At 45.5% G+C, this 15036-nt stretch overlaps 1 protein-coding gene across 2 annotated transcripts in view; it reads left to right on the top strand.

Annotated features, from left to right (window-relative positions):
• The window catches only part of TP63 (tumor protein p63), a 106626-nt gene that overhangs the window by 48048 nt on the left and 43542 nt on the right, over positions 1 to 15036 (top strand). For both annotated transcript variants that reach the window (XM_009334097.1, XM_009334098.1), the window contains one exon: positions 7630 to 7884. In XM_009334097.1, coding sequence (XP_009332372.1) covers positions 7630 to 7884 — 255 coding nt within the window. The remainder of the gene's footprint in view (positions 1 to 7629; positions 7885 to 15036) is intronic.

Raw genomic sequence — 15036 nt, 5'->3', positions numbered from 1 at the left:
TAAAAGGCACCCCGCTTCTGGCTGAAAAATACTTCTTGCCGAGTTAAAGTAAATGAATTAACCAAGGGGCAAAACTCAAAGTTTAGCTAAGAAGGAAAACAATTACAGCTGGGGGGAGCAACATGACTCCAAAGCTTACAGCCTTTATGGGTGGACAGAAACTTGCCCTCATGTAGCTTTTCACAAATTTGTCTTATTCTCCAAACCTACAAATACCTGCGTACGTGGACTTTTACTTGGACAAGAAGTTCTGTTGAGTTCAACAGAACTGTGTCTGAGTGGAACCATATGGGCTACAGCCTTACTGGGTACGGCTCTTAAAATTGTGCTGCTTGTGTTAACCTAAGGGGTGTAGATGTGGCATGACATGCAGACTGGAATAGCTAATCCCAGTGAAAATCACCCAGACTTTCCTCCCTCCCCCCAGTACACAAACCATAGTGTTTTTCAAGTGTGATGGTGTGTGGTTGCAAATTACTGACATGCACTGATTTCTCCTGTTTAGCATAGGTAGCGTGTTGTCTGCTAAGCTGGCCGTGGCCAAAGGGCTGATTGGCAACTGCTGAAGGGAAGGGATGCTGTGTTAAGTAGGCAGAGCAGGCAATTTTTTAAGCTTGCATATCAGAACTTTAAACATAGTGGCATGATTTCAGTCGGTCACTGGTTTTGGGTTTTTTTGAGTTTTTTGGTTTGTTTCAGGTTTGTGTATTTGTTTTGGGTTTTCTTTTTTCTTTCTAGCTGGGTGAAATGAAGGACTCTGTTTTCTTTAGGTTGTGCTTTATGTGTTTAGGTGGTGTTGGAAGCTGTCCAGGTGACCTGCTGGGGTTATCTTAATACTCCACATGAAATACCTGTGCAGGACTAGATATATATAGTCCAAGATTGTAGTATATATAAACACGCTTCTTTTTTTTTTACGGGAGGCTTGCCCCCTTTGGAAGGAGAATATTTTTTTTTCTTTACTATTCTTGAATTTAGCTTCTTAAAATTGCTGTGGTCATGCTTATTGCATAGCCTAATAGATCCCAAATAGATCCCCTTCTAAATAATATAGGAGACAGTATGTAGAAATACTTGTGCTCCCTGCTTACAGGTGGGATTGAGCTGAGGAGATGTTAAACATTTGGTTATGTTGCAGCAGGTCTAATAGCCAGGACAGGAGTTACTGACTCCAGGGCCTCTTCTAGTCCAATGCACTCCATCACGCTGGGAACCTGTAATGCTACTGAGATGTGAAATAGTCTCCTCTTTTCCTGGAAAAGGCAGTGACCCAACAGTAAGATTACTCAAAGCAGATTGATTTGTTATAGTGCTAAAAGCCATGACACGTGGTAATTAGAGCTTAGGAGCTATAGTGTCTGGGAACCTATCTTGGTAATTGTTGATATCTTTGGTTGAACCAAAGTTATTTGCTCCCGCACTCTTCACATTCAGTATATGGTGCACATTATCGCTTTATCTGTGGGCTTCCAAGTGTTTGATGTTTTCGCTGCACAGTAGCTCTGGGGAAAAACCTCTTCAAAATAGACCTACAGGATTTGTTTCCATTTTGGAAATGGAGCTGGGGTCAGTGCAGAGGCTGTGAGACCTGCCACCGGCACTCCGGCTCTCCATGGGGATCTGGGCCTCAGCTGGTGTTAAAAAGGCTGTACACGTCTTCCCCTCATGGCTTGGAGGCGACCAGAGTAATGTCCAAACTGAGCTTGTTCCTCTTGAAAGGAGTGCAGCCCAGATGTACATGATCTGGGTGGAAGGTCTGACGCATAAAGAAGTTTTTCAGTCTCTTTTTTTTTTTATGAGAAAAGAGGCTAGAGATGCAAACCAAATCACGCCTTTCATTGCGATGAGTGAGTTAGATATCTCTTTCGGCTTCAGCCCTGATCTTAGCTGAGGGGCATGGGTGGAGCCCTTTATTTCTTGGCACTTCTTTGTAATGGCACAAGCAGTACGCCTACATCGGGTATTGTATCAGCTGCCTTCTGAGCAACTGGCAAAGCTGTGCAGTCTCGCAGTCAGCAATATCTTGATTAATAATTATGATAGAAGCACTTCTGTTGAGCTTAAGTGCTTTATTTCCGCTTACTAAAATCCTTTGCTAGGAAGGTTTGAAAAACTAGGTTGATTTAAATTGATATATTTGAGGTGTCTGTCTTCTGATTTGGACAGGCATCAAGCACTCTGGAAAATATTTATCCTGCTGCCCATAAGAAAGCTGTTCTCCAACAGGAATCTGAATCTTTACCTGGTCCAGCACTGAAATATCACTGTAAGCTGGTTCCTACTAGTCCTGCAACTGTTAGCCCTGGTGCATCAGTTGTGGTGCAGTTAAGGACAAAGCACAGAATTAGTTAAGTGCCTTGCAAAATCTTATTGATAACAGCCATGGTAGTTTACTGTATTAGTTTCATCATCTCATATCTTTGGAGAATAAGCACCAGTGGTGGTGTTTTGTCCAGCTACTCAAAAAGCTTTGCAATGCTCTTCAGCTGCATAGAACCAGTGGTGAAAACTAAAATTTTGTTGGTATGTGTGCGTGATGTAGAGGCATGTTCTTTTGGAGGTACGGAGAAGGGTTTTGCTAGGGGTGGAGGCATCTAGGTGTTCTACACCTGAAGATGGTAACTTTTCCTTTCTTAAGTGCAGAAACTCTCAAAACTTTCTCTGAAATGTTGATAACTGGGTGGTTAATAGCTGGAGCTGTGTATTTTAGGGGATTTTGGGCACGGAAGTCCCCTTGAGAACTTTTCTTCACTTGCGTTACTTCCCTCGTGCCTTCATACTGGAGGTCTCTTTGCAGATCTATCCCATAACCCCATCAATTAACATGATGGGCTTAAAAGCGGGCTGTGGCCAAAGAACTGGGGGTGGGTTCTTGCTGCAGGGCTGGGTGAGAAGGGCCCCGGTTTGTGTGGGTTGGGGAATCTTCCCCAGCACGTCAGTTCTGCTGTGCACAGTGGAGCATTTGCATTGCCCTCTTGTGGCAAGTGCCCTGGAGCCGCTGGGGTCAGGAGACATTCTGCCTTACGTTGTCCATGGTGTTCCTTAGGAAGATCTGTCCTCCCAACAGCAGAACCGTGATTAAACAATTCTGCAGTTTCAGTGTGGTTTTTAATTCAGCAGCCTCTCCAGTGAAACTGTGGCTCTCCTAATCTAGAAGCGTGAGTTAGCATGAAAACCTGAAAGTGAAGCTGATGGGATGTAGGAAGTGAAACCGATAGTTCAAGATACATTATTGAAACGATGTTCCAAAATACGTGGTCTAAGATCTAATTGTAGCTCTCTAATTATTTGCAGTTAAACTCGCCTGAAGGTTTTTGTAATGCCTCAGTGATATTAATAGTTTCAGAAACTTGATGGAGGGAACAAAATAGAGAACAAAAGCACTGAAAATTAGATAATCCATTCTTTCAGCTTTGCGTGCATTTCTCTTCTCTCCACCAAATAGCATTCTCCTTCTGCCAGGAATCGGTGGTGGGATTAGATCCTGCAGTTGTTTAAAGTAACCCTGCAGCAAAACACAAGCATGTGCTAAAATCTGGGCTACCAGCCTGGCAAGAATTAATTTCTGAATTAAATGCTGTCGTCTGTCTTTCTGCAAATGGCGAAGGGAGGCTGTGTGTGTGCAAACACACACCCTGCAGACCCCTCCTGGAGGGCGATGCCTTGCAGACATGCCCGCAGCCCCTTACTCTCTTTGTTCTCGCCATTCGCAGCGTGGCTGGGGCGAAGGGGTTTTATTGTGGCGGCAGCGGGTGAATTCCTGCGTGCGCCTTCCCCGGGCCTGCTGCCCCTCTAATTGTTGTGTTGTCAGAAGGCGTGTGCCTCCGAAAGCCTTATCTGATTCCTCCAAAAGCCTTGCAAGCAATTCAGATGTTGACCCCTTGAGCGCAAACACCTCTCCGCCTGCCTTGGGGCATAGCCGCCAGACGAGGTTTAGTGCTCGTGTGTGTGTGCAAACCCGAGGCTGGCTTTGTCACCGGGGATGGAGCACCTGCCTGGGGAGGGGAGCAAGGGGCCAGGGAAGGTGAAAGGCTGGTGGGACTCGGAGGGGGAGAAGGGGAGTCCAACAGCTGCTTGTGTCAGCGCGGGGATAAATGCAAGGAGATTAATAGTTATTTAAAGAGCAAATGGGGACATGGCATTCGGTTGTGGCATGCAAGTGTATAAATGTGGTGGAATGGTTGCTCCGCTGGTAACATTTAGACAGATGGTCCCTGGACTGAAAGGAATGAAAAGGATCTTTCATTCTCTTAAGGATATCTTAAACTTTAATGGGGCACTCTTTTTTTTTTTTTTTTTTTTTTTTTCCAACTGACTTCCAGGCAGCACCTTCAGTGTTTCCAGACTGTGCTGTCTTGTTAACACCGACTGCCCATTTGGACATCTTTCTCCATCATCTTAAGTAGCCTGGGATTAGAAGGAATAGTTTTTAAGTGAAAGCTGAAACACTGTTGTTTTGCTGTCTGTATGTCTGAGTTGGTTTAGGAGACTGTTTTCATCACAGCTGTCTCTTCATCGTTCTGCTGGTTAGGGAGTGTGTCTGATGCTAATCTCCATGAGAAATGAAACAACTGAGTGATACTTCTACATTTTTGAGAAGTCTTCATGTCTTATTAGGGTATTCTGGGGCAGGAGGGCAGGGAGGTTTGTTTTTTGATTAAATACAGAATTATTGAGCAGGAAAAAGACTGTTCCTGGTGCAGTACACCAGCGTTCTGGCTCTTTCCATACAGAATTAGCCTCAAGGGAAAACACGTACCAAATGTCCGTTAAATAGGTCTTGGTTGGCTGAATAGCCTACAGGATATGAGACATAATTGTCATCTGCATTGCCAAAGCTGCAATCTCCTTTTGGAGAAGAAGAACCAGTCTGGATCGCTTTCTCCTGAGTCAACTATTTAGCATGCTTTGAGTCCAATCGCAGATACTTTCTTGCCTGTCTAACAGGGGTGCTGGGCATCTATAACATCCCTGCTGTTACAGATGGGGAAACTGAGGCAGGGAGGGCAAATGACTAACCTGAGGCAACACAGAGAGTCACTGGTTCACCCAGGATTAGGACTCAATATGTAATTGCTTTTATTACACTGGTGCCTGAAGGCCTCAGACAAAACGGAGGCCCATTAAGTGGAGCGCTTTTTACATAGCGAGGAGCAATCCTTGCCCTGCAGACCTTGCTGCCTGAAGTAGGCTGAGGGTGGAGGGGGGAGGCAAGGTGGCTTGCCCAAGGACACAGTGCATTGCTGGCAGAGCAAGGGAGGGAACCAGCTCTCCCTTGTCCCTGCAGACCATCCCAGCTCCCAAAAGGAAGTCCCCTATGCCGTCCCCCACCAGACCTTCTCCTTCCCACCACAGCTTGTATTAACAAGCTGATCCATCTCTGGAAAGTCTGACGTGCCTTGCTGAAGACCCAACAGCACCAGGGTCACCTTGGGCTTTTAATTAAAACCTCATAAAATATCAGCCTCTTCCAGTGAAGCAGAGGTGGAAACCTAAGGAAGAGCTCTGTTTGGCTCAAACTTCTCTACCTCCTCCTCTTCTGGAAGGACAGCTAGCAGCGCAAAGTGTTTGGGAGTAGGGAGGGTGCTTCATCCTTGCAAAGGGACCGACCTGTTTTCCTCCATGGCTGAAATGACTGGAGAAACTGGGTGTTAAATGGCTTGTCCAAGGTCCCTGGGAAGCTCGGCAGGTAGCTTGTGCCATTCCCTTTCAGGTCCTTGGAAGAGTGATGATGTGCTTGAAGTTTCATTAGGGCTGGTGGGATTCCTAGTATTGGGAAAGCTTTTTGTTATGGGTCTTGCTGTTGGTGCTCTGACTCGGGGAGCCTTTGTTGCTTGGCTGATATTACAGAGTTGTCTCTGGAAAAGGAGCAACTGTTGGAAAGAAGAGGGAAGGCTGGAGCAGACTGGCTGAAGTACTGAGAGATGCGTGAGCTTGATGGCTCTGGATGGGATTGAAGACGTAGGATGTGGAGGGGCATGAGGTGCTCGAACCCTTGAACAAGGGGAAGAGCCTGAGCCTGAGTCCCTTCTGCCATGTCAGCTGCTAACTGCAGAACCAGGTGTGTGTATCGCTGCGTGTTCCTGGGTGATCCCAGAGCTGTTGGGGCTGGGTACCACAAACTTTTTGGATGCCGCTCTCTCCCTGAGCTGGGCACAAACAATGCCCTTTGGACACACACAAGGATGAGACTACGTGTACCTGGCTGAACCCCATGTGTGGCTCACCTGCTGCCCTGTCTCCATGGCCAACACTGGGTCCTTTGGAGGAATAAAAGATTGGGGTAGTTGTGTAACTCTCTCTCCTCAGAGTATTTTCCCAGCTTCCAACTGTTTGTGGTTCAGAATTTTAAAATCGGATATGCTGCCTTGATGGATTTTTTTACAGCAGAAATTGTCTGATGCCTTTTTGAACATATGTAGGCTTTTAGTATCCACAGCATTTTGTAGCAGAAAATCCGTGTCTGTTTCTGGGCTTTGTGAAGAACCACTCTGTGTGTGTTCAAATCCTGCTCAAGATGTTTTCTTGTCCACTAACTCCTCTATTAAGAGAGCATGAAAATTGATCTCCTATTTGCTTTTTTTCCATATTGTTTAGGAATTTATCCACTTCTGTCATACTGCGTTCCACCTCTCTCCTCATTGTCTCTTTTCCCGGCTGAAAAGTTGTCATCTACTGTTGCGCTACAGGAAGGCTTTGAAAGAGTTTGCTCATTGTCACCTTTCTCCGAAATTTGTTCCACTCTCATCTCTTTGAGATGGGGACCAGGGCTGCACATAAAATTTAGGGCATTAGGCATGTGACTTTTCTGCTAACCTCCCCCTGATCTAGCCTTTACCTTTCTGTACTCCGTTCTCTAGCCTTCGTTTTTGATGCCTTCAATTGTTTTTTATGTTGTTTTTACCTGGAGGCTACTTTTGGGCCATAATCACGTCTGCTCATTTAAGTGCAACACACTGTGCAACTGCTGGTGCTTAAGTATGTGGAGAAGCCTTCCATGCTGTGAGCTACCATGCTGCTTGATGAGACCTTTAATTCTTCTCTATTACTGTCTGTGACTGGTCACTGGGAATTGTGCTATGAACCTTTTCTCCAGGGAGTCACACTTCAGTGCGGTTACTACCCGAGTTAAAGGTCCCAAATGCCACCATGCGTAGCAGGATCGGACCCATGAGAAGAGGAGCAATCTTTGTGTAGAGCGCGAGACCGTCAGAGGCGATGTAGCCTTGTACAAGCTAGAGCCAGCTGCACTGTAATGAACCTAGTGATTTTTATCAGGTTATAGCAGTTCCTTCAAAAGGGTCTCGGCCTGGGTGTTGCTAGACATGGGGAGCCTGTCTCCTCGTGATGGTTTGCTGCCTGTGAATCACCTCCTTGTTATGTGCAAGCTCTTTTCCCAGCTTAGCTGTTGATCTACTGTGTGGCTGTGAGAAGCTTTACTTCTTTCTGTTTCAGTCACCGATGTAAAATGGGGCATATCCTTTGCAAATCTCCCTCCTCTTGGTGTGACACGTGTTCGATGGTGCTGAGATCATGCTGTGCATCCTCCATTGTGAAGGCTGTGCCATGGCTAGCCAGCCTGTGCTAACGTTGCTTCTGTAACAGTCCTGTGCATCTCTTTGCCTCTAGCCGCAGTACACGAACCTGGGGCTCCTGAACAGCATGGACCAGCAGATCCAGAATGGCTCTTCCTCCACCAGCCCCTACAACACGGAGCACGCGCAGAACAGTGTCACGGCCCCCTCACCTTACGCCCAGCCCAGCTCAACTTTTGATGCCCTCTCGCCCTCCCCAGCCATCCCTTCCAACACAGACTACCCAGGACCTCACAGCTTCGATGTATCATTTCAACAGTCCAGCACAGCAAAGTCAGCAACGTGGACGGTAAGGACGCAGCATTGCTTTGCTCCCTCTCTGGCTTCAGTCACGATGCTACTAGTGACATTATTCTTACGATACATATCCAGCTTGTGCAAGAATGGAGTGACCTGTGTCCTCGTCAGTGCATGACATGTCACACAGAAGGGAGAGATTTATCTTGGCCGCTCCGGGAGGGTGTGGTGGGAATTTAACCCCCAATAATATCACTAAACCCTAGGTGAATAAAATGCCTTGCAAAAAGGCAGTCACCTAAAGACTGTATGTGATGAAACAGTGGCTCTCCATTTGGGCCTAGCAGGTGTGCTGGAACAAAACATGGGGTGGGCATGAGCATGGCTTCAGCGCTTCCCTTCGCTTTCTTCACCTTCCATGGGTTTGCGTAAGGTTTGGCATGCGGGGCTGTGCCAGCAGGATGGAGGTGGTGCCTCCCCGCTCCGACCCATGGTATGTGGGGCTTTCTCTCTCTCTGTGTCCTTGCCCTCTCGCAGCTGGTGTGGGAACCCCAGTGTCATCAGCTCGGGTCAGCCCCGCGGTATTTGGGTTATTTATATATATTTTTTTAATTTTTTTTTTTTTTTTACTTAACACTCTGCTCTTGCTGGCAGAATAGTCCCTTTCTTATTAAAAAAAAAAAAAAAAGTATGGAGCTTGAAATTTGAAGCCCAGCTCTTGATTTTTTTGGTGGAGCTGGCTTGATTGTTCAAGCTCTAGAAACTCTGTAGCCCGGGATGCAGCACTGCTGGAGCTGTACGTCCTATTGTGGTTTAGGGCTCTAGAGTAGAGATGTTTGCAGTGGAGACTATTGCTGTCTTAAAGATGTTCAATATTTGCCTTCCTCTCCTTCGCACACTTGGAGTAGGTGCAGTGAATAATGCCCTACCTCACGGTACCTGAATAAAAGCAGGGACTCAATTTCTTTTAACTTTTTTTTTTAAAGAAAAAAAGGTACACTTTTTACCAAAAGCTAAAAGCATTACAATAGTGTGGGGTTTTTTTTCTTTTTTAATCTGAGGAACTACTTTGATCTCAATTTAAATACAATCTAGCAGGAATTGAAACTAACAAACAAACTCCTAGCCACTGCTGCCAGCAAAGCAGCGGAGCCCATGTGCTCCACTCTGGAAAAAGATGCCAGATAACAATAAATTACTGTAAGTTTGCATCCTTTATATTTTAAAAGCCTTTTCCAGTAAAATTTGTCTAGAACTAGTAACAATAACCTTGTTCAGGAAATTGCGTTTCATGGGGTTAAAATGCAATAGATCTGCTCAAGACCAAATTTTTCATTTGTTTATGCATAAAAGGGTGAAGGATTTCTAAGTGAGATTGAAATTGCACCCTTTCCTTATCTGCATTGGGAGTGATGCCCTGCTGTAGTTCACGCTTGTTTTCATGTCCAGGTTTCTCCACTTACACTACACACACTACTTGTTTTCACTTCCCTTTTAAGTAAGGAAATTGTTGGTCAGTTCTACTTTCCATTTCTCGGAGCAAGAAAATGCTGCCCTTGGATTTTTGCAGACTGCTCTGGAGAGAGGGTCCTTTGAAGGAGATATGAAAAGACGATCTCTTTTGATACGTATGGTACAAAGAATTATCTAATGCAGCTGCAGGGAACCAGAACATTTGATGCTGTCCTTTCAACTGCGAAAAGCGGTCTTTTGAAATGAGGTTTGAATGTATGTAGCAGGCTGTTCCAGCAGAGCTGAAGACGAGCGAGCTACTCGCGAGCTTAAAGTTAAGCAAGCACTTGAGATGTTTCACTGTAGTGATAGTGGCTTTCTGGGGTAGAAGTGGAGGCTGACTTTTACTGTAGATCTGGGTAGTAGTCAAAGATCAGATTACATGCTGGCTTCAAAGAAATAAATAAAATTGCTCCTTGGTGACTACAGTCACCAAATGCGTGCAGCCTGGGGGCAGGCACGTTTAGCTTCCCCCCCTTTTCTTTTGCCCTGATGTGGACCATGCTACCAACACATGAAGATGTGCTCCCTGTACTTGTTGCAGTCTGTCTAGGGATAAGTCCGTGTATTTTACTAAAGGAATGGGGTCCCAAACAGCTCTCTGACCAGGGAGGAGCGAGCGCGATCCAGGTGCCCCTGCGCTGAGCCAAGTGACCTAGATTTAGCTGCTCGTGCAGGAGCTCGCAGTGTGCTATATGTTCACCGTGGATGATGACAGTCTTGCGGCGGTGGCTGGGGACCTTCAGTCAATACGCCTTTCACAGTAGAGCATCTTTCCATCTTCGGAGCTCTGCCCTTCTGCTAATTAGTCCACCAACTCGTTTCACATGGGCTCTTGAGCGGTTGGTAATATGCGTTCGACAGCTTTATCAGTGGGGTGGGTGGGGAAGGACGTGAAGGCTCTCTTTCCCGTTGCCGTCCTGAGAAATGTGGAAACATGCGTGAAATGTTGATGAAAGGAGGAGTGATTGCCCCATCCTCTCAGCAAGAGCAAGTTCTCGGAGTTGCTCATCCCCCCATGTGACTTCATAGGCTTTGATTAATGCCTGTTGTCTCTTTTTTTTTTTTAATGATGGATTAGGAACTTACCCAACTGGAAGGGTTTCTTCCACTGCAGTGACCTATTAAAAGTTTAATTACTTGATGGCCCCACCCTTATTAAGAGTCCAAAACTTGAAAGCCTTGTTTCTTAGTTCTTTTTTTCCCCTCTTGCTGTTCCCCAGGGCAACAGTATTAAGTAAGGAAATCCATTGTATCGCACTCCCCTGTTTGGGAGAGGATGAGCCAGGCTGACCCACCTTGCCCTGCTGGGAAGGCTCGGTGGTGACTGGCAGCGGATCTGCTGTCCTGGCTGACAGCGCACTCCGAGCTTCTGGGCTGAGTCATGTTAGATTAGGTCATGGGACTGAAGGTTTTGGGCTTGGTAAGAGGACTGGCTTATTTCTTTAAAAAGCAAGAGCTGCTTTCATGGGAGGATTAGAGACCTGTGATGATGCTTCAGATTTCTAAGCCACTTTGTGCATTTAGCTCCCAACCTCTGTGCTTTGGAGGCAATAATCTGGAATCAAGTGTAGATCCCAAGGTTATTTTTTTTGCAGGTGGGGGAAAGGAGAGAGGGTACTTGCCGAGTACCTAAATGCTATGTCTCTGAAAATGGCCCTGGAATCGTGTCTTTTCCTAAAACTTCCCCCCACCCCCAAGTTCTGCAGACTCTTTCTAATGGGGCAGGCTTATTGTCCTAGGACAGTGGGCAGCCTTTGCCAAATCAGCAGTATTTGTACAGGATAGGCTGGGAGGGAGATGAGTGTGTAACATCAGGATTGCTTCTCTGCTCAGGTTTGTGATGGGCTCCTAATTTGGAGGGGGGAGGAGAAAAAAAACTGGCCAAAAATTGCAGAGAGAAACACTAGCTGCTGCTTGGTGAGAGGGTTATTTCATATGTATGAGCAGCTCGCTTTGAAAATATTACAAATTTTCTCTCTGAAGTCTTTCATGACCTTAAGTAGGAATTCCAGTAAAACATGCTGTCTAATCAGGTTAGCTCTTCATTTGTATGCAATGTTGAACTAATTAATGATGACAAATTGAGATTGGATTGCAGAGGACTTTATAAGCATCCTTGATTATTTTTTTAATTAATGACCTGAGAACACAAGTAAGAATATAAGCAGGTTAATCAGTCTTTTCAGAAGGAAAATCTTTAACAATTGAAACTCTACTGAAGTGTTTAAAAACAAAAGCCTTAATAGTCTGAATTGAACAAAGTTTCTCACATGCATACTCATGGTACAATAAAACCTTCTTGAAAACCATGCTGCGAAGGAACAAGCAGTTATCATTTTGTAATGCTGAGATAGGGAGGTCGCTGAGGTAGAACGAGAAGCCCTATGAGCTGGGTGAAGTAAGAACTTATCCAGAACTGTGTGTCATTTATTGTGGGATATTTCCTCTGTGAGAATTCCCATATTCCCATGCCTTGCGATATCTCCTCCCATTTCTGCAGAAGAAGAAAACAAAGCATTTCAAAAGTGTGCCACCTCAGATTTTTTTTTTTTCTTTGTGGAAGTAAGTTGTGTGCCGATCTTCCCCACCCACTCTGCAAATAAATAAATAAACAACTGCACTGGCTTTTCCCCCTAAAAAAAGATTTGGCAATCACCTGTCACTAGCAGAACCTGTTACATGGGGAAGAACATGATTGCAGTAGGAAAGTAAAAATTAAAATTGTATGTCAAGGTAAGTAAAAGTTAACATTACTGCCAAACGCAAGCTATCAAAAAATGAATCGGATCCACCCATCCCCATAAGCAAGATACCTCCTTATAAGTCATGAGACTCTTTTAAAAAGACAAACAGGTTCTTCTAATTCTCCCCCAGGTTTTTGAGCCTTTAGGGTGCATCTACTAAATCTTTTAAAGCTTTTCTTGGTAGTCACGAGGGTTAAGGAAAAAGAAGGCAGAAATAGCTTTAAGTTTTTAAATGAAAACTGAGATTTATTTGCAAGTTTTTGATTCTGCTGAAGACAGACACCCAGCCCTGCAAGACTTGCATAATTCAAATGTCGGCATTACCTGAGTTTAGCAGTTTATTCTCATGCCCTGCAGTAGGTTGGAGCTGAGCTGGGCTGGTCCTTGCAGGGCTTTGTTATGAAACACGGAGCTCTGCAAAGCTGCAATCCGTGTTCCAGCCGGGCTCACTGGTTCTCCTCAGTAAACTCAGCTGTACCTACAGCTGTAAGAAAATGCTCAGATTTTGGACTCTTTTTGCTAGCAAAGCTGGATAACAGCCTGTGCAACATCCATGAAAGCAAGTAAATGGATTGTGCTGGCTGGGGTTAGTGCATTTGGAAAAGCTGTGTTTTAAGGAAGGTGAAAGGAATGCACTTAAATTAGTCCACACAAGCAATAACAGGTTTCCGTGGTTAAGACTACAGATTCCTTGGCTGGGCTATCTCAGTCTCTTTATTTCAGATTGATTCATTTAATTTTCATTTAAATATACTGAGTCCTGAACCAGCTGGTAAAATTGGGGAAATTTTTCCCAATCTCTATACAATGAATTAGAGGGCTGTGCACAAGCATAGTGAAGCAGTGAGAGGGCAATTAGATGTGCGCATTGCCTTGACTCAACAGTCCTTAATTATGTGTTCAGTGTTCTCTTGAATAATCTGTTCAAATAGTGCATTGTTTCAATAACACTGTTAATGTCCAGTATTGTCCTGGCTGCTGATTATCTCTCTGCATCATACGTGAAAACTTTTTTTTTAAAGGCTGGGGACTCCCCCAGTGAATATACATGTGGGGCTGTGCTAAGTGTTCACGTGAAATCTTAGCTTTGTTATTCCTTGGTGGTGTGTTGGTCAGGTCAATGAGCTTTCCAATTTTACCTTTTAATATGATTTTTTTAAAGCTGTCAGGAGACGGGGAGTGGAAGCGGTCTCATTACAGGATTTTTACTTTCCCTGTCGTCAGAGGCTCCTAGTCAGCAATGATGCAGGCTTTAGCTGTTTGCACGGGGCAGCTGAGAAGGGTCCTTGTAAAAGAGAGACTCATTTGTGCAGAGGGTCTGCAGACCTCACCAAGCACTGAATTCGGTCACCTCCTGGCCACTCTGCTAATCCTTTCATGCCTCTAAATGTAGGCTTTCTCTTCAGCTCAGTTGCTTGCCCAGCAAAGTTAATTTTGCTGGTGATAATCCCCCTTGTTACAGCAGGATTGAGGAAGGGAAACGATGCCTGTAATCCAAAGGGAGAGAAGCGATCTGGAAGGGGAAGGCAGCGGAGGAGGAGATGGGATTGCAGCCTTCGGATGCACACGCTGTAGGCTGCGAGAGCTGACGCAATGGTGTGAGCTGAGGGCTTGGCTCCACTGATCTCGGTGAAGCAGGAGCGCTTCCATATTTGGGCATTTGTCTCAGGTGAGAAGCGGTTAAGATTTGGCTTCCTCAAGCTCTCAGCAGCCATGCCTGCCTGAAGAGGCTCTTTCCAGCGCATGCTGCCTCTTGGCATGGAGCAGGCAGGGAGGCAGGGCAGGCGTTGATTGCCACCATCGTTCTCATACACGGAGAGGTGGTGATCACGCTTTCCCGCTTGAAGAGCTTGTGAAGTGTTTTTCCCCTCTGTGTGATATTACGGGTCCTAACACTAAGGCTGTAGAGACATATGTAACTTGTCCCAGGTCATCTATCTGGAAAGAGAGGAGCTGGGTTGTTGTCTTTGAAGGAGGTGCCTTTCTCACGGCAGGGAGGTGTTTTCAAGCTAGCAAAGCTGGGAAGAACCAGTTCACCTGTGAGAACCAGCCAGGAGGGGCCTGCTGGCTTTTGTTTGGGTTTTTATGCTTGAGTAGAAGAAGTTCTGAGTGCATTAGGTTCCCATTAGAATGTAATTGTGCTTTTCCCCCCTAATCTCTTTGTCATGTATATGTTGTTTTTATTAGCATTATCTTCTTCTGTTACTCCTTACAAGCAGCTCTACAGATCTGTGTAATAGTTTCCAGAAAAAGTCTTGTGATGTGAGCTGTCTTGGTTTTTTTTCCTTTTCCTTTTTGTATCCTTTATTGTTTTCTAAAGCCTACCAAGGCAATATAGCCTCCCTATATGAACTGCTGTCATTGTAGTGAGGAGTTTTGCTGTATGCTCTCCATTAGACCAGCGCCCTCCGTGATGACAGAGCTGTGCTGCGGCGTAAGAGCACGCTGTAAGGGGCAGTCTGTACCCCACGCAGCTAGCGATGCCCAGGAAGGATGAGAAGGGAAGTTATTTACTTCCTGATTATATGAAGTGATGCCTGTCGGCACTGGGAACAGAAAATTTGGGTCTTTGACTTGCAATGGTGTGTGCTCTGCTCTTCAAACAGCACAGTTAGTGTTGGGCACCAGCATGCCCGACCTGCTGAGAGGAAGCAGGCTTCAGGTGGTGTGGCCGTCCTTCTCTTCCAGCTAGGATTTAGCCTCTTGATTACTATGTTCGTGGCTGATTCGCTCCCAGTGTAACAGGAGACCAGTCAGAGCTCGCTACAGGTCTCCCAGGATCTGCAAGTGAAAAACACTGAGACATTAGGGTCAGACATACGAGGATGAAGAAAGTAGTCATGGGGAGGGGTTGTGTCCTCCACAGGGGCAGAAGATCCCTCCGCTGTTTTGCACAAGCAATTTCTAGTTGTACTGGCATCACGCTTCTTTATTTTCTCTCCCCC

Source organism: Pygoscelis adeliae, unplaced genomic scaffold, assembly GCF_000699105.1.
Source record: "Pygoscelis adeliae isolate BGI_AS28 unplaced genomic scaffold, ASM69910v1 Scaffold161, whole genome shotgun sequence".
NCBI classification, from domain to species: domain Eukaryota; kingdom Metazoa; phylum Chordata; class Aves; order Sphenisciformes; family Spheniscidae; genus Pygoscelis; species Pygoscelis adeliae.
This window is presented reverse-complemented; position numbering and strand designations above follow the sequence as displayed.